Here is a 19,088-nt window from a genome sequence, read left to right as displayed (position 1 = left end):
CCTCATCTTTTTTTTTTTTTTTTTTCTAGAGACAAGGTCTGATTCTGTTGCCCAGGCTGGAGTGCAGTGGCATGATTATAGCTCACTGCAGCCTCAAACTCCTGGGTTCAAGAGGTGCTCCTGCCTCAACCTCCCAAAGTGCTGGGACTAGAGGCATGAGACGACATGCCTGGCCAATTTTTTTGTTTTTTTGTTTTTTTGTTTTTTTTTTGAGATGGAGTCTCGCTCTGTTGCCCAGGCTGGAGTGCAATGACATGATCTCGGCTCACTGCATTCTCTGCCTCCTGGGTTCAAGCAATTCTCGTGCCTCAGCCTCCCTAAGTAGCTGGGACTACAGGCATGTGCCACCATGCCCAGCTAATTTTTGTATTTTTAGTAGAGACAGTTTCGCCATGTTGGCCAGGCTGGTCTCAAACTCCTGACCTCAAGTGATCCACCTGCCTTGGTCGGCCTCCCAAAGTGCTGGTATTACAGGCGTGAGCCACCACACCTGGCCCAATTTGTTTTTCTTAAGAAGGAAAATGTGATTGGGAAATTGTTCCAGTTTGAGCCAGAGTTGAAGAAGATGAATCTGGAAATAGATAACCATTTTTAACAAAATTGTATAGAAGTCTTTAAAGAGGGGAGGAGCAAGAATATAAAAATAATAAATATCTGATAAAGGATTTATATCCAGAATATATAAAGAAATCAAACAAAAAATTTCAGAGATCTTATAGATAAAAGAATTAACAGATGCCTCAAAAAATGGCCAATTATATGAAAAAAATTACTCAGCTTCAAGTCATCAGGGAAATGCAAATTAATACAATATGATACCTCTTTATACCCACTAGAATGGCTAAAATGGGAAGGACAGAATACCAAATACTTGTGAAGATGTAGAGCAACAGGAACTGTCACACATTTTTGGTGAGAGTGTAAATTTGTACAACCACTTTGGAGAACTATTCTGACAGAATCTACAAAATTGAATTAGGAATAACTAATGACTCACGAATCCCATTCTGAGGTCTATATCCAACAGAAATGCATACATATATGTTCACCAAAAGACATGTACCAAAATGTTCATAGCAGCGGGCAGCACTATTTGTAAAAGCCCCAAACTGGGAACTACCTGGATAACAGTTTGGAAGAATTGAAGTAAGTTGTGGTATATTCGCACAATGAAATACTATACAGAAATGAAAGTTAATGCAACAACATGCATGTATCTCACAGGCATAATGTTTAAAGAAGCCAGACAACAGCAAATGATTCAATTTATATAAAATGTAAAAAAAAAAAAAACTTATCTATGGTGTTTGAAGTCAGGATAGCAGTTACACATGGTGGGGAGGGGAATGTTAATAACAGGAGGGTAGGCCGGGTGCAGTGGCTCACGCCCATAGTCCCAGCACTTTGGGAGGCCAAGGTGGGTGGATCACCTAAGGTCAGGAGTTCGAGACCAGCCTGGCCAACGTGGCGAAACCCTGTCTCTACTAAAAATACAAAAATTAGCCAGGCGTGGTGGCACATGCCTGTAATCCCAGCTACTAGGAGGGCTGAGGCAGGAGGATTGCTTGAACCTGGGAGGTGGAAGTTGCAGTGAGATGAGATCATGCCACTGCACTCCAGCCTGGGAACAGAGCAAGGCTCCATCTCAAAAAAATAAATAAACTAACAGGAGGGTAGCAGAAGGGGGGCTTCCGGAGTGCTTATAATGTTCTGGTTCTTGATATGGGTCCTGATAACAAAGATGGGTTCACTTTGTAAAAATTCATGCACACGATTCAAGCACTTTTCTGTATATACATCATACTTTACTAATAAGTTTACAAAAACAAGTATTGATTATACTTAAGAGGTTTCTATTTAAAGTAGTTTTGCATTAAGAAATATATAGTGGTGGTTTAAAAAATACTTATAGGTTTTACCTAATAAGAAAACGATGTTTTTTTTGTTTGTTTGATTTTTAAACTTACACTTTCCTAGCAGTGGTAATAGATTTAAATTTTTCAGTTCAGGCACTTTCAATTCTCTTTGCAATCAATAGCTTGCTTTGTTGGATAGCTGACCTGGATTTGGGGAATAGTCTCTCCTTGGAACACAGTCATAGAATGCATAAACTGTTGTCTCTTCACAGTGCTGTAGCCAGTTGCATACAAATATGTACTCAGGTGTCCATGAATACATATTACAGCCCCTAAAGCAGCAATGGATGTTAGAAACAGGTTTAATGTTTTAAATAATTATACATCTTAATTAGATGTTTCCCAAACTTGCTTGAATGTAAGAAACACGGAATTGTATTAATACGGATTCCCAGGCCCTGCCCCAGACCAACCTGAATTGGAATCTCCAGTCTAGGGAAAGGGTAGAGGAATAGATTTAACAAGCATTCCAAGTAATTCTTACCATGGGGCAAGTTTTGGGAAACAACTGTCTTTATTCCATGCTTAGCTATGAAAAATAACATGAGGCCGGGCGCAGTGGCTCACGCCTGTAATCCCAGCACTTTAGGAGGCCGAGGTGGGCGGATCACAAGGTCAGGAGATTGAGACCATCCTGGCTAACATTGTGAAACCCCGTCTCTACTAAAACTACAAAAATTAGCTGGGCATGGTGGCACGTGCCTGTAATCCCAGCTACTCGGGAGGCTGAGGCAGGAGAATTGCTTGAATCCGGGAGGCAAAGGTTGCAGTGAACTGAGATCGTGCCACTGCACTCCAGCCTGGGCGACGGAGCGAGACTCCATCTCAAAAAAACAAAGTAACATGAGAGACTTAGATTTAAATAAGCATTGTCCCAAATGTGGACTAGTTTTATCATAATCTCAGCATTATAAGATGTTGCAAAACCATTTATGCTTTAAGATGTTCCTGCCGGGCGCGGTGACTCACGCTTGTAATCCCAGCACTTTGGGAGGCCGAGGTGGGCGGATCATGAGGTCAAGAGATAGAGACCATGGTGAAACCCCGTCTCTACTGAAAATACAAAAAAAAAAATTAGCCGGGCGTGGTGGCGGGCGCCTGTAGTCCCAGCTACTCGGAGAGGCTGAGGCAGGAGAATGGCGTGAACCCGGGAGGCGGAGCTTGCAGTGAGCCGAGATTGCGCCACTGCACTCCAGCCTGGGCGACAGAGCAAGATTCCGTCTCAAAAAAAAAAAAAAAGAGATGTTCCTTGGTACTTGCCTTAAACTGTGCTCTGCTGATTCACATGTATTCTGACTCATTTAGACTCAGAATAGCCTGGCACTCAAAGTTTTCCTAAATCATGAAATTTTAGCAATAATAACTGTAATGCCTATGGCTTTTAAACAGGGTTCTATTACAGTAGTTTCAGATATTTTACTGAATGAACCAACAGGTTTTTTTGTCCATTTCTCTATACATAGGAGATTTTTAAAAGGAATCAAAATTCTGCAACATATTTTGATGTTGTTATACATAGGCTTAGCTTGTGAACATACTTATAAAGGAGTATAATTTAGTTCCATTTAAAAAAATAGCATTTGTTGGCCATGCACAGTGGCTCACATCTGTAATCCCAGCACTATGGGAGGCCAAGGCAGGTGGATTGCTTGATCCCAGAAGTTCAAGATCAGCCTGAGCAACATACATAGTAAGACCTCCTCTCTACAGAAAAATTAAAAATTAGCTGGGCATGGTGGCCCATGCCTGTAGTCCCAGTTACTTGGGAGGCTGAGGTGGGAGGATCACTTAAACTCAGGAGGTCAAGGCCGCAGTGAGACACGATCATGCCCCTACACTTCAGCCTGGGTGACAGAGTGAGACCCTGTCTCAAAAAGAAAAAAAAAAAAACTGGCATTTTTCCTGGGTTTCAAAAAAAAATATTTTAACCCATCAAGATAAATTTTTTTAGTTTGAATTTTCTGTTTTTTTTTTTTGAGACATCATCGTCTTGCTCTGTCACCCAGGCTGGAGTACAGTGGCATGATCTCAGCTCACTGCAGCTTTGACCTCTTGGGCTCCAGCAACCCTCCCACCTCAGCCTCTTGAGTAGCTGGGACAACAGGTGCTTGCCACCATGCCCGGCCAATTTTTTTTTTTTTTTTTTTTTTTTTAGAGACAGGGGTCTCACTATGTTGCACAGACTGAAGTGATCCTCCCACCCTGGGTCTTACTATGTTGCTCCTGGGCTCAAGTGATCCTCCCACCCTAGCATCCCAAAGTGCTGGGATTACAGGCGTGATCCACCACACTTGACCTAGTTTGACTCTCAACAATCATCAGAATAGCTCTCGCATTGTTACAATTCCCAAAAAGCTAATACATTTAGTTTTTACTTGATGACTTAAAATTGTACTAAGACTTGGGACACCTTGTATAAAAGTCCCAAATTGCTTTAAATCACATAAAATCATATTTTTATTATTTAAAAAAAATTTTTTGAGATGGAGCTTCACTCTTGTTGCCCAGGCTGGAGTGCAATGGCACCATCTCAGCTCACCGCAACCTCTGCCTCCTGGGTTGAAGCAATTCTCCTGCCTCAGCCTCCCAAGTAGCTGTGATTATAGGCATGTACTACCACGCCCGGCTAATTTTGTATTTTTTAGTAGAAATGGGGTTTCTCCATGTTGGTCAGGCTGGTCTCGAACTCCTGACCTCAGGTGACCCTCCTGCCTTGGCCTCCCAAAGTGCTGGGATTACAGGCGCGAGCCCCGGCACCCGGCACATAAAATCATGTTCATGGCCTTAATTTTTAAATTGCATGTTTTATTTTAAAGTCTTTATAAAACCCTTTTGACATTTACCCTTATATGATTTATGACAGTATTTCCCCAAGCATGGAATTACAGGTCGTTTTCTGGAAGCAGATGAACTTCCGGAGCTCATCTAGGTGGAGCTTGGGATGCAAGTTGTTAACTAGCAATAAACAACTTGGAAAGGAAGGGAGCAAAAGCAGGGTTGGGCAGAAAATAAGTAAAGTACAAAGCAGGCCTGACAGACTTGTCCACTCCTAGGCAGAACCTCTGGAGTTTGCCAGAGTTGACATGCATCAGCCTAAAATGGCCTGGCCTTTACACCCCTGCCTCTCTTGGTTCCCAGATTCAAGATACCTGTGGGAATGTCATCTCAGATTGGGTGGTTTTCAGCAACTGTAGAGTAAGAAGGAGCTGATAGCTGGAGGCTGTATGCTGATCACACTCCGGGCAGCTGGGCAGCAAGTCTTTCCGCAAAGGGAAACCTGCGCAGTGCACCTCAGTGCTGTGAGATGGTTTTGGGAAAGAGGCAAATGAATAGCATGCATTTTAATGTATAGAGGCAAACTTTAGTACTTTAAATCCATGATTTCAAGGATTTGCTTAAGGAGGCAGCCAAACTATTCAGTATTTTAAAAAGTGAGTTATCTTTAAAGAAAACTATTAAGTACATAAAATCACAGAAGTAAAAAGCTATGGCAAAAATGAGGGTGGTTTTCAAATGACATAAACTTCAGCAAAACTGCTTATAAGTCAAAAATCAGACTGACTGTTTTAGTATCAGTTAAAATGTAAGTGCTTACTAGCCAGGCACAGTGGCTCATGCCTGTAAGCCTAACACTTTGGGAGGCAGAGGTGGAAGGATTGCTTGAGTCCAGGAGTTCAAGACCAGCCTAGGCAATATAGTGAGACCCTGTCTCTACTAAAAAAAAAATTCTAGGCCAAGCATGGTGGCTCATGCCTATAATCCCAGCACTTTGGGAGGCTGAGACGGGGAGATCACTTGAGGTCAGGAGTTCAACACCAGCCTGGCCAACATGGTGAAACCCCATCTCTACTAAAAATACAAAAATTAGCCATGCATGGTGGCATACGCTTGTAATCCCAGCTACTTGGGAGGTTCAGGCAGGAGGATGACTTGAATCTAGGAGGCTGAGGTTGCAGTGAGCAGTGATTGTGCCACTGTACTCCAGCCTGGGTGTGAGACTCTGGCTCAAATAAAAAAAAAAAAAAAAAGTAATAAAAAAAAATACAGGTGCCTACTGAATACATTTAAAAGGATTCAAGGTAAATGTTAGCCTTGTATTATATAGAAATTCATCATCAAATGCAACACTCTTCAGGAAGTAACTACTTCAAAATTAATAGAACATATTTCTTGATATTTGAATCATAACCTGTTGGCATTAACTTTGATTAAACTACTGCCAAATAAGTTTTTGGTTTTGTTTGTTTGTTTTTTCTTTTTGAGACAGGGTCTCACTTTGTCACCCAGGCTGGAGTGCAGTGGTGCCATCTTGGTTCACTGTAGCCTCGACCTCCTGGGTCAAGGCTCAAGCGATCCTCCCACCTCAGCCCCCCAAGTAGCTGGGACTAAAGGCACCTGTCACCATGCCTGGCCAGCGAGGCTCTGTCTCAAAAAAAAGAACAGAAATATTACTTGTAATAGCCCCTGCTGGTGAAATGCACATACTCTCTTTGCCAGGCCAGTTCACATATTCTGATGGAGTGTTGGCTGCTAAGAATTCACAGCAGCATATTGGTACTGAAACTTGCCCTCAACCAATGGCAGCTGCTACATCTGGCGATGCCTGGAAGCTGAAGCCCTCTGTTTCCCCTACCCACACACCCAACTGCACTCAAATCAATATGAGGGCATCAAAGACCAATCCTCTTCCCTCAAGGTGACACCGGCCTGTGATGCTCCAGAGCTCCCTGTGGGACCAAGCGGAGGAGAAACTTCAGTTGCACCCACATCAGCATCTTCTATTTCTCCTTCTCTCTTCTACTTTCCTCACTCCCTTATGAGTTTCACCTGAGCAGCACTCCCTCAATAAGTCACTTTCACAGGAATCTCACTCTTAGGCTCTCTTCCTAGGGAACTGAAACAAAGACATTTCCTCTTCCACAAAATTATCACTGAGCAGAAATAACTACTGTGATTTTTACAGTTATATTGAACAGAATCATAGGGTTGTCTTGTTCCAGGAAGTTCTCACTAAAAGAAGGCCTTCAAGTGATATATTAAGAATGTATTAGGCCGGGTGCTGTGGCTCATGCCTGTAATCCCAGGACTTTGGGAGGTCAAGGCGGACGGATCATGCGAGGTCAGGAGTTTGAGACCAGTCTGGCCAACATGGTAAAACCCCATCTCTACTAAAAATTCAAAAATTAGCCAGGCATGGTGGAAGATGCCTGTAATCCCAGCTACTGAGGCAGGAGAATCGCTTGAACCTGGGAGACAGAGGTTGCAGTGAACTGAGATCGTGCCACTGCACTCCAGCTTGGGTGACACCCTGTCTCCAGAAAAAAAAAAAAAAAATGTATTATTTAGGGCTGAGTGCAGTGGCTCATGCCTGTAATCCCAACACTTTGGGAGGCTGAGGCCTTGACTTGAGGTCAGGAGTTGGAGACCAACCTGGCCAACACAGTGAAACCCCATCTCTGCAAAAAATACAAAAATCGGCTGGGTGTGGTGGCGGGCACCTGTAGTCTCATCTACTTGGGTGGTTGAGGCAGGAGACTCCCTTGAACTCGGGAGGTGGAGGCTGCAGTGAGCCAAGATATTGTGCCATTGCACTCCAGCCTGGGTGACAGAACGAGGCTCCATCTCAAAAGAAAAAAAAAAAAAAAAAAAGAAAAGGAAAAAGAAATACTGTGTTCCAAAAAAAAAAAAGAGAGAGAGAATGTATTATTTTTTTCATTAAAATACCTACTCATTTTGAGCATTTTTGCATCATTTTATAGAAAGAGTCTTCAATGTGTCAGCCTTCATTTTGAGAGAATTAAGAATTCAAGTCCCTTCCTTCCTTCCTTCCTTCCTTCTTTCCTTCTTTCTTTTCTTTTCTTTTTTGTGACATGGGCTTGCTCTGGGCCCAAGCAATCCTCCCACTTCAGTCTCCCGAGTAGCTGGGACTTCAGGCATGCATCACCACATCTTGCTAACTAAAAAAAAAATTTTTTTTCAAAGACAGGGTCTTGTTATATTGCCCGGGATGGCCCACAACTTTGTCTCCAATGTCTTTCTTCTATTCTAGAATTTGATTCACATATAGATGCTGTTTTCCGAAGGTTGTACTTATTTTTATTTTATTTTATTTTTGAGATAGGGTCTTGCCTAGGCTGGAGTGCAGCAGCATGGTCATAACTTACGGTAGCCTTGACTTCCCAGGATCTAGTGATCCTCATGCCTTAGCCTCCTGAGTAGCTGGGACTGCAGGCATACGTGACCATGCCAGGCTAATTTTTAAATTTTTTGTAGAGACAAGGTCTAACTATGTTGCCCAGGTTGGTTTCAAACTCCTGAGCTCAACCAATCCTCCCTCCTTGGCCTCCCAAAGTGCTAGGATTACAGGCTTCTCAGTCACACTACCAAATTTTTCTTTTCTTTTTTCTTTCTTTCTTTCTTTTTTTTTTTTTTGAGACAAAGTCTGGCTCTGTCACCCAGGCTGGAGTGCAGTGGTGTGATCATGGCTTACTGTACCCTCGGACCTCAGGCTCAAGCAATTCTCCCACTTCAGCCTCCTGAGTAGCTGGGACTTGCCAAACCCAGTTAATTAAAAGATTTTTTTGGAGAGATGAGAGCTCACTATGTTGCCCAGGCTGGTCTTAACTGTCAATCTCAAGCAATCCTCCTACCTTGGCCTTCTAAAGTGTTGGGATTATAGGCGTGAGCCACCATGTCCAGCCTAGCATCATTTCTATTTTGCCTACATAACCCTTTTTTTTTTTGGACAAGGTCTTACTCTGTTGCTCAGGCTGGGGTGCAGTGGCATGATGATGGCTCACTGCAGTCTTGATCTTCCAGGCTCAAGTGATCAATCTTCCCACTTCAACCTCCCGAGTAACTGGGACCACAGGCACGTACCATCACACCCAGCTAATTTTTGTATTTTTGTAGAGACAGGGTTTTGCCAGGTTGCCCAGGCTGGTCTTGAACTCCTGGACTCAAATAATCCTCCTGCCTTGGCCTCCCAAAGTGCTAGGATTACAGGTGTGAGCCAATGTACCTGGCCTATACTTATTTTTAAATGCACCATTGTGTAATCCAAGGAAAGATACTCATGAATATTTGTATTCTTGCCTCTGCTTCCAACAAACGTAGCTACTCAAAAAATACTACACATTTTATATTTGATATATTTTTAGCATGGGTTTCTAATCACAATGAACACAATTTTTATTTTTATGTTTGGTTGGCTGAATTAACACTTATCCACGAATTATAATTGCTTAATTGCTAATAATCTCACTAGAGATTTTTATTAAATAATACTCCTGTGGCCTATAAGGTTCAATTAAATAGATAATGTCATTTCTAAAAATGTCTAATTTCCAGGAAGAGTGTTATATAAAGGAAAACATTGTCTCAACACGTTTGGTAATTTCTTTTTTTTTGAGACAGAGTCTTGCTCTGTTGCCCAGGCTGGAGTGCAGTGATGTGATATCGGCTCACTGCAAGCTCTGCCTCCCGGGTTCACACCATTCTCTTGCCTCAGCCTCCCGAGTAGCTGGGACTACAGGTGCCCACCACCACGCCAGGCTAATTTTTTGTATTTTTAGTAGAGATGGGGTTTCACCATGTTAGCCAGAACGGTCTCGATCTCCTAACCTCATGATCTGCCCACCTCGGCCCCCCAAAGTGCTGGGATTACAGGCATGAGCCACCGCGCCCAGCCAGTAATTTCTAAATTTAATTACGCTATCAATAGTCTATTGGAAAATATTTGCTTATTTCTTTGTAAAGGCAAAGCATTTTTACTTAAAATAGCAATGCTAAAATTGAGAGGTTGGTGGATATCATTGAGGCAGAAAGATAGGAGAGGAATGAGAGAGATGGCAGGTCAAATTTAAGTAGGTTAATTTATTTAACACCATAGGTTATAGTGCAACATTAGATAATACAAGGCATCTCATTTCAGAAATTGACACAAGGTGTATTTAAATAATTTATAGTTTAATGAAAGGTGAATCTGGAAACCTATTATCCTTAGCAAATGACCCAGGAACTCTCTCAGTTTGTACTTTTCTCTTTTCGCTCTAACACTGGCTTCTATTTTGCACATATCCTTACTTTACCAGCCTTAAACTTTGTTCTGTTCAGTGGATCTCATTCTACAGTCCCTGGAAATTTTATCCCTTTTTCTACCCAACTAAACTTAAGCCCATTTTGTTTGTTTGTTTGTTTGTTTGATTGTTTGTTTGAGATGGAGTCTCGCTCTGTTGCCAAGGCTGGGATGCAGTGACACTATCTCAGCTCACTGCAACCTCTGCCTCCAGCCTCCGAAGTTCAAGTGATTCTCCTGCCTCAGCTTCCAGAGTAGCTGTGATTACAGGCGCACGCCACCATGCCCAGCTAAATTTTGTATTTTTTGTAGTGACGGGTCTGGCTGGTTTTCAATTCCTGACCTCAGATGATTCTCCTGCCTTGTCCTCTCAAAGTGTTGGGATTACAGGCATGAGCCACCTTGCCCAGCCTAAGCCTGTTTTTCTCTATTGGCTTTTTCCTTTTAAGATCTATATCTATATCTATATCTATATCTATATCTATATCTATATATCTTATCTATATATATATCTATATCTTATCTATATATATATCTCTTTTAAGATATATAGATCTATATATATATTTCAGCTTCTTTCATCCTACAAAAACTATTCAAATCAAAACAAAAATGTTTGTCAATCCAATACTCAATAAGCAACATTTAAATAAAACATAATTACTTTCATTAATTGTTTATTTACTTAAAATATTTTGACATGTATCATGAATACAGAAAAATATATAGTATTAACATGGACAATTAAAAAACCATACATATATATGTACTCATCACTCAGATGAAGAAATAGAATATGGGGCCGAGCGTGGTGGCTCATGCCTGTAATCCCAGCACTTTGGGAGACAGAGGTGGGTGGATCACCTGAGGTCAAGAGTTTGAGACCAGCATGGCCAACATGGTGAAACCCTGTCTCTACTAAAAATTTAAAAATTAGCCAGGCATTGTGGCGCATGCCTGTAATCCCAGCTACTTGGGAGGCTGAGGCAGGAGAATCGCTTAAACCCCCGGAGGCAAAGATTGCAGTGAACCAAGAACGCGCCATTGCACTCCAGCCTGGGAGACAGAGCAAGACTTCATCTCCAAAAAAAAGAGAAAGAAATAGAATATTGGAGTAACATAGAAGCCCTCCCCAACTGCATCTCTCTTCCTTCCCCAGAGATAAACATTAGTCTGATTTTTGTGTTAATCAGTGCCTTGTTTTAATTTATAGATATGTCACCTATGTTCCTGTGTAAGCAAAGGGCGATTGGTGTCACTATCGGATTTTTAAAGCCTTTCCGGAGAAAAGAAACTGATCATAATCTGGCATTAGGTTCCCAGAGTGTTAATAAACAGTCTTTTTTAGGGAAGTCAGTGAGCAGGAGCCTTCAGGAACCCTGGAAAGCCTAGGACTCAACAGACTTTGAGCACCTGGACCAGATTCTGGATGTTTGGCAAAAATACGGTCAGAGAAAGTGGACTGTTCTGTGTTTTCTGCTTCTAAACCCATCATAGCTACCTCTCATTCTCAGGAGTAAGTCAAACCAGAAATCTGTGGGGTGAAGCAGCAGAGCATGGAGGGAGAATAGGAACTTCACAAGCAAAGTACAGAAAAGAATCTGAACATGGCTCATAGGGAAATTCTGTCTTCAGCTAAAAAGAAGATAAATGGCAATAGGGATCTTGGTGATGACAGCACTCAATCAGCTTGTCTCTTGAGTTGCATGGCTCCAATCTGGACTACTTGCCTTCTATGTCTAGTCTGCAGCTGTCATTCTGGGATCTACCACTTGGGAATTGCCATCTCTATCTTGGTGCTTGTTTTTCATCACCCACATTTTATCTTTACAGGTTTCTCAATGAGCTGTTTCTCCAGTAGCTTGTTTCTTAAGCAAGGCGGATGGCAATATTTTTTGAGACATATATATCTGAAAATTAAAATTGCCTAGCAGCATGGAGACAAGGAGATAACCTAGGGATATAACTGCTTTTCAAACAGCTTTGACCTGGCCGGCATGGTGGCTCATGCCTGTAATCCCAGCACTTTGGGGGGCTGAGGTGGGGGGATCACCTGAGGTCAGGAGTTTGAGACTAGCCTGGCCAACATGGCGAAACCCCATCTCTACTAAAAATGCGGGCATGGTGGTGCACACCTGTAATCCCAGCTACTGGGGAGACTGAGGTGGGAGACTTACTTGAACCCAGGAGGTGGAGGCTGCAGTGAGTCAATATCGTGCCACTGCACCCCAGCGTAGGCGACAGAGTGAGACCCCATCTCAAAAATAAAAAATAAAAATAAAACAAGCAGCTTTGACCTGAGTCCTTATTTTAGTTACAATTCTACTTCTTTCCTTATTTAGTCATCAGTTTCACAGGTATTTTGGTGTTGTGAGTTCCCATGTTTTTTGGGCATTCTGAGGTATACATCAGCTTGGTCCTTGGTTGTCCTAGAGGTCATTTTGGGAAGTCAGTGGGCAGGAGCCCTACAGGGAGTCCTGGAAAGCCTGGGACTCACCAGACTTTGAGCACCTGGACCAGATATTAGATGTCTGGCAAAAATATGGTCAGAGAGAGTGAGTTTTATAATTCAGTTGCCATTAATTCCCCTGCTTTTCAGCCTACAAGTTTCTTGCTCTTGCTTCCTCTCCTGTTCTGTCTGTCCACAACTCCTCTTATTGCAGTTTGGTGGGTTTCAGGAAGTTAGATACCTATGTGTACACACACAGACACACACACACATTTTAAAAGTTTTCTTAGAGATGGGGTCTTGCTGTTATGCCCAGGCTGGTCTTGAACTCCAGGCCTCAAGCAATCCTTCCACCTGAGGCTCCCAAAAGCTAGGATTACAGGCATGACCCACCTCATTAGGTCTATAAAGATATGATAACGCACTATTTATGGGTTAGCAAAACTAGAAAAAAGTGATAAAAATTAACAATGACATTTCCCAAGGATCTATACTAAAACTAGTCATACTGAACATTTAAAAAATTTGAAAGAGTGAAGTTTGTAAACTCCTTCAAGCTCTTTCTAATGATGAAATGTAAGTTTAAGAGCTGTACCTCGCCGGGCGCGGTGGCTCACGCTTGTAATCCCAGCACTTTGGGAGGCCGAGGCGGGCGGATCACGAGGTCAGGAGATCGAGACCACAGTGAAACCCCGTCTCTACTAAAAATACAAAAAAATTAGCCGGGCGTGGTGGCGGGCGCCTGCAGTCCCAGCTACTCGGAGAGGCTGAGGCAGGAGAATGGCGTGAACCCGGGAGGCGGAGCTTGCAGTGAACCGAGATTGCGCCACTGCACTCCAGCCTGGGTGACCTCCGCCTCAAAAAAAAAAAAAAAAAAAAAAAAGAGCTGTTCCTCAGGAACACTCTACTTAGTGAAGGGGCAAAAAGTGGCATACCATCTGTAGCCTGCCTCTGGGCCTCCTTGGGATAAAATAAAGAGGTGACCCTAGGCCTACTGTGTGCTTCTGAGCACCCTATCTATTTCCTCAGAACTCATTTCTTCCCCACCACCCCTGTTCTTAACTCCAAAACTCCTTCCTTGGTGCATTGTGGAACTCAGGATCAGACGTTAACAAAATCTTCTATAACCTAAGTTCTTTGAGTTTTCTCTGCAAATCCTCTAAAAATCTTTCTTCACCTTGCTCTAACTCAAGGTTGTCCAATCTTTTGGCTTCCCTGGGCTGCAATGGAAGAAGGATTGTCTCAGGCCACACATAAAATACACTAACACTAGGCGGGGCGCGGTGGCTCATGTCTGTAATCCCAGCACTTTGGGAGGCCAAGGCAGGCGGATTGCCTGAGCTCAGGAGTTTGCGACCAGCCTGGGCAGCATGGTGAAACCCCATCTCTACCAAAATACAAAATATTAGCCAGGCGTGGTGGCACGCACCTGTAGTCCCAGCTACTCGGGATGCTGAGGAAGGAGAATTGCTTGAACCTGGGAGGCGGAGCTTGCAGTGAGCCGAGATCGCGCCACTGCACTCCAGCCTGGGTGACAGAGCAAAACTCCATCTTAAAATAGAATAAAATAAAATAAAATACACTAACACTAATGATAGCTGATGGCAAAAAAATACATAATGTTTTAAGAAAGTTTACGAATTTGGGCCGGGCGTGGTGGCTCACGCTTGTAATCCCAGCACTTTGGGAGGCCCAAGGGGGCAGACTGCTTGAGTCTAGGAGTTCGAGACCAGCCTGGGCAAGATGGCGAAACCCTGTCTCAACAAACAAACAAACAAGTAGTTAAACATGGTGGCACACGCCAGTAGTCCCAGCTACTCGAGAGGCTGAGGTGGGAGAATTGGTTGAGTCCAGGAGGTGGAGGTTGCAGTGAGCAGAGATAGCGCCACTGTACTCCAGCTGGGCTAACAGAGCCAGAACCTGTCTCAAAAGAAAAAAAAAAGAGAGAGTTATTATCAGTAGAAAGGAATGTCTGGGTTACGATAAGTGGTTGTGGAGACCAAGGTTTTATCATGCAGATGCAGCCTCCAAGTAGCAGGCGTCCGAGGGAATAGATGATAAATATTTCTTACCAGACTTAAGGTCTGTGTTGATGTTAATGAGGCATATCCAATCCCCTCTTTCATCATGGCCTGAACTAGATTTTCAGGTTAAATCTGGAATGCTCTTGGCCAAGAGGAGGGGTCCATTCAGACGGCGGGGGGGGCCTTAGCATTTTATTTTTGGTTTACAGAACCAAGAATCTGCAATACTTACAGCAATTAATCAGTAACTTCAATCCTTTATTGGAAGGAACAAGAGTTTCCCAGCTGGGCGCAGTGGCTCACGCCTGTAATCCCCGCACTTTGGGAGGCCGAGGCTAGTGGATTGCCTGAGATAGGGAGTTCGAGACCAGTCTGACCGACATGGTGAAACCTCGTCTCTACTAAAAATACAAAAATTAGACGGGCGTGGTGGCAAGCGCCTGTAATCACAGCTACTTGGGAGGCTGAGGCAGGAGTATCGCTTGAACTGGGAGGCGGAGATTGCAGTTAGCCGAGATGGGGCCTTGGCACTCCATCCAGCCTGAGGAACAAGAGCGAAACTCCGTCTCAAAAAAAAAAAAAAAAAGAAAAGAAAAGAAAAAAAAGTTTCCCGAGCAATTCACCTTTTCGCATATTGGAGCAGGGTACGCCCTCTCCTGGAAGGCACAGTAGTTTGAGGTTGGGAATAGGGAAGGCTCCTTGTGACCCCTAGAAAGACAAGCCTCCAGGCTAACCCAGTAACACCCATCGTCAGGAATCCTTCACGGCCGCCGCCGCCGGAGGGCGCAAGGAGCTGCGGCTGAAAGTACACGGAGGGCCGGCGGAGGACGCGCGCGGAGCCTGTAGCTCGGAGCGCGCTGGAGGTGGGCGCCGGGACGTGCGCGCGGGCGGTGCTGCGGCGGCGGAGGGAGCCGCGATGGAGGGCGTTTCGACTGTGCGCCAGGTAAGCGGGCCTCGCTGGGGCAGGTTCCCATCTGTGGCTTTACCAGACTTTTTCTCACGGTGATTGCTTGAACCTTCGCAGATTACAGTTAATCCCTCCCTTCCCTTTTCTTCGTGCTCTTTGGAGTAATACGGAAAGTTGTTACCGAGGAAACGGTTTCCTGTGCCTCTGCGAGCCCTTTCCCTACGGGCGGTGGTGGGGACATTTGCTTCCCTGTGGGCGTTGAGGGCTTGAATTTGGTCCCGAAATGTCCTGGTGGGGATGTCTCAGCCCCAGGCCCCCTTGGGTCAGGCCCCATGGTCGTGATTCTGACCCACTGTCACGTTTTTTCCAGCCTTGCCCCCTTCCTTTCATTCTCAGCCCTGTTGCAAGGGTCCGGATAGTTTAAATCACTGTGCTGTCAGCCAAGTTTTTGATTTCAGCTAGTCTAGTTTTATTTGTTTACTACTTTATTTGACAAAACGAAAGGCATGGTTATTAATATTCAGGATGAAACCCCACTTTTGTTGGACGGGCGCCTGCGTTTCTGAACACCGTCCTCCTTCTACATTGGTTTGTGTGTATGTATTTTACTTTTAGAGAACTGCGGTCAGTGCTGTATCTTCTGAAGAGCGTTATAGTTTACAGATTGGTGGAGGTACACAAATGTTGAATGAACAAATGAATGAGTGTGTTATTTCACTTGATTTGAAAAACATTACTATGAAATAGTCAAGCTGGATATTCATGAACCCAGTCAGTCACTGATTCAATTATGTCCCTGGCACTGGGTGTTCGGGATTAGATGGTGATTAACACAGACATGATCCCTGCTCTCAATAAGCTTATTGTCTAGACTAGAGATAAAATTATGTCCTCTATTGTGGAGCTAAGGAACAGATGTACAGAGATTGACATTGCTAAGGACCACACAGCTAATAAGTCAGAGAGACAGGAATCTACTGTAGCCACCCCAGAAAGCCAGAATGGACCCCCACCCCAAGTTTGATTCAGGTGTAGAAACTGATGATGCCACACACACACACCGTGAGGTTGGAGTGCGGTGGCGCAATCTCGGCTCACTGCAAGCTCTGCCTCCCGGGTTCACGCCATTCTCCTGCCTCAGACTCCCCAGTAGCTGGAACTACAGGCGCCTACCACCACGCCCTGCTAATTTTTTGTGTTTTTAGTAGAGACGGGGTTTCACCGTGTTAGCCAGGATGGTCTTGAACTCCTGACCTCATGATCTGCCCGCCTCGGCCTCCCGAAGTGCTGGGATTACAGGATTGAGCCACCACCGCGCCCGGCCCTGAAAAAGTCTTTTACTTACATAATTAAGGTCTCCGGGGAGAGCAAGGCAGGCCTCTCAAGCAGCACCAAAATGGCTTAAGAAAGCCTCGGGAAAAAACTGGCTCCAGGTCTGTTTTTCTGGTTAGGTTTAGGGAGTGGGGTCAGGGTGAGAGGTCCTGTATGCAGACAGGGGATTGCTTGAACTTCTCACCCAAGATGAAGAGAGGAGCACCCAGGCTTTCTTATTAGCTTACCCAGATGAGGTACAGAAGAGGAAGAGGGAGGGGTGAGGCAAACAAAGTAGACTGAGACTTGTGATAATTCCCCCTTGATGTTTGATGATTGACATGCACCATTTGAATTTGAATTTGAATTTAAGTAAGCCATTGTGGCCCAGTGCAGTGGCTCATGCCTGTAATTCTAGCACTTTGGGAGGCCAAGGCAGAAAGAAGTATCTCTTGAGGACAGGAATTTGAGACCAGCCTGGGCAATATAGCAAGACCCTGTATCTACCAAAAAAAAAAAAAAAGAAAAGAAAAAAAAGAAAAATTAACTGGGCATGCTTGTGTGGCGCCTGTAGTCCTAGCTATTTGGGAGGCTGAGATAGGAAGATCACTTGAGCACAGGAGGTTGAGACTGCAGTGACCCCTGTTTGTGCCATTAAGATCTTTCCTGTAAAGGTTGTGTATGATGGCAAGATTGCGTACTCTATGGTTAACCAGGTAAAGAGATATTATGTCTCTCTGGAGGTGAAGACCAACTATGGCTGAGGAGGTGTTGAAAGAGACACCGAACAGAACGTATTAGCTAAATCTATCACAGGAAAATATTTACTAGTTGTGGACTGGATAGTCAGTAATTTCAATAATATTGGGTATGGGGCCTTCCTGGGTAAAATGACATCACTGAGGATGCAGTAAGGAACCATGAGGTACCATTCATTCTTACCAAGTTTAATACGCGAAATTGGGCTGTGAAATGGAGAAGCAGTAGGGATAATTACTTTCACAAAGTACTTCTTTCTTTCTTTTCTTTTTTTTTTTTTTTTTTTTTTTTTTTTTTGTGAGACAGAGTCTTGCTCTGTCGCCCAGGCTGGAGTGCAGTGGCACAATCTCGGCTCACCGCAACCTCCACCTCCCAGGTTCAAGCAATTCTCCTGCCTCAGCCTCCCAAGCAGCTGGGATTACAGGCACGTACCACCACGCCCAGCTAATTTTTGTATTTTTTTTTAGTTGAGACGGGGTTTTACCATGTTGGTCAGGCTGGTCTCGAACTCCTGACCTCGTGATCCACCTGGCTTGGCCTCCCAAAGTGCTGAGATTACAGACGTGAGCCACTGTGCCTGGCTGAAGTAGGTCTTACATAACAAGTTTCAGTCCTTGAAGGCCCTGTTTTGTTTTATATTGGGTTGCATAATTTTAACTGGGCATTGAGAGTGGTGGTCCATAGGGTCTCACTGTTTTGTTTATTTTGAGACGGAGTCTTGCTCTGTCACCTGGGCTGAAGTATAATGGTGCAATCACAACTTACTGTGATCTCCAACTCTTGGACTCAGGCAGTCCTCCCACCTCAGCCTCCCAAGTAGCTAGGACTACATGTGCGTACCACTACGCCAGGCTGATCTTTAAATTTTTTTGTAGAGAGGGGGCCTTGCTATATTGCCCAGCTTGTTCTCCATACTCTTGGCCTGAAGTGATCCTCCTGCCTCAAGTCTCCCAAAATGTTGGGATTATACGTGTGAGCCAACATACCCAGCCTATTTTCCCACTTCTTTGAAAGCCAATTTGTAAGCTCTAAAGACTTGATTTAAATTTAGTTTATTACTAATTGGGTCAGTGTCCATGGCCACAATACGATACTTTAGGGCAATGTATACCACCATCATGGAGTATTTAGGCAAAGGAATAGTTCTGATGGTTAAAGTGAGGCATACCTATTTGTTGTCTATTTTATGTTGAATAACTCCTAAGATTGTAGGGGATACCTTGTTTAAATTTACTGGGAACTCTAGGTATAACTGTAATTTGAGACCCAATATTGATTAAAGCCATGAAGATTTGCCAATTGCTGCATTTTAGCCGATGTTGAAGTTAACTTACAACCTATGTTGTAGAGGCACAAAAGCCAGTCTTTTATCTTGTATTATATAAATTATTTTAAATTCTGTATGTTTTATTAGATCAGTTTATGGACTTCAGTTTCAGTTTTTTTTGTTTTTGTTTTTGTTTTGCTGTTGTATGTTTCCTCCCCTTCTATCCAGGTTTGTTGGTTTCTCCCTCTCTTTTTGGAGGTTACTGGATATACTTCAGGTGGAGGAGGTCTTCTCTACCCTCTCATGTTTACAAATTTCTTTCTCCAGAGAGCCTCAAATCAGCATCATCATGGTTAGGGGCTTCCCCCATGGCAATGG

At 43.8% G+C, this 19,088-nt stretch overlaps 1 protein-coding gene across 1 annotated transcript in view; it reads left to right on the top strand.

Moving 5' to 3' along the window:
* Positions 1 to 15,279: 15,279 nt before the first annotated feature.
* Positions 15,280 to 19,088, top strand: part of GRAMD1C (GRAM domain containing 1C) — a 113,077-nt gene continuing 109,268 nt past the window's right edge. Inside the window, exon 1 of the mRNA XM_003261826.4 lies at positions 15,280 to 15,409. Within this exon, the coding sequence (XP_003261874.2) occupies positions 15,383 to 15,409 (27 nt within the window). The 5' untranslated portion in view covers positions 15,280 to 15,382. The remainder of the gene's footprint in view (positions 15,410 to 19,088) is intronic.

Source organism: Nomascus leucogenys, chromosome 21 (assembly GCF_006542625.1).
Source record: "Nomascus leucogenys isolate Asia chromosome 21, Asia_NLE_v1, whole genome shotgun sequence".
Lineage (NCBI taxonomy): Eukaryota > Metazoa > Chordata > Mammalia > Primates > Hylobatidae > Nomascus > Nomascus leucogenys.
Note: the sequence above shows the minus strand (reverse complement) of the source record. Positions and strands in the feature narration are given on the sequence as shown.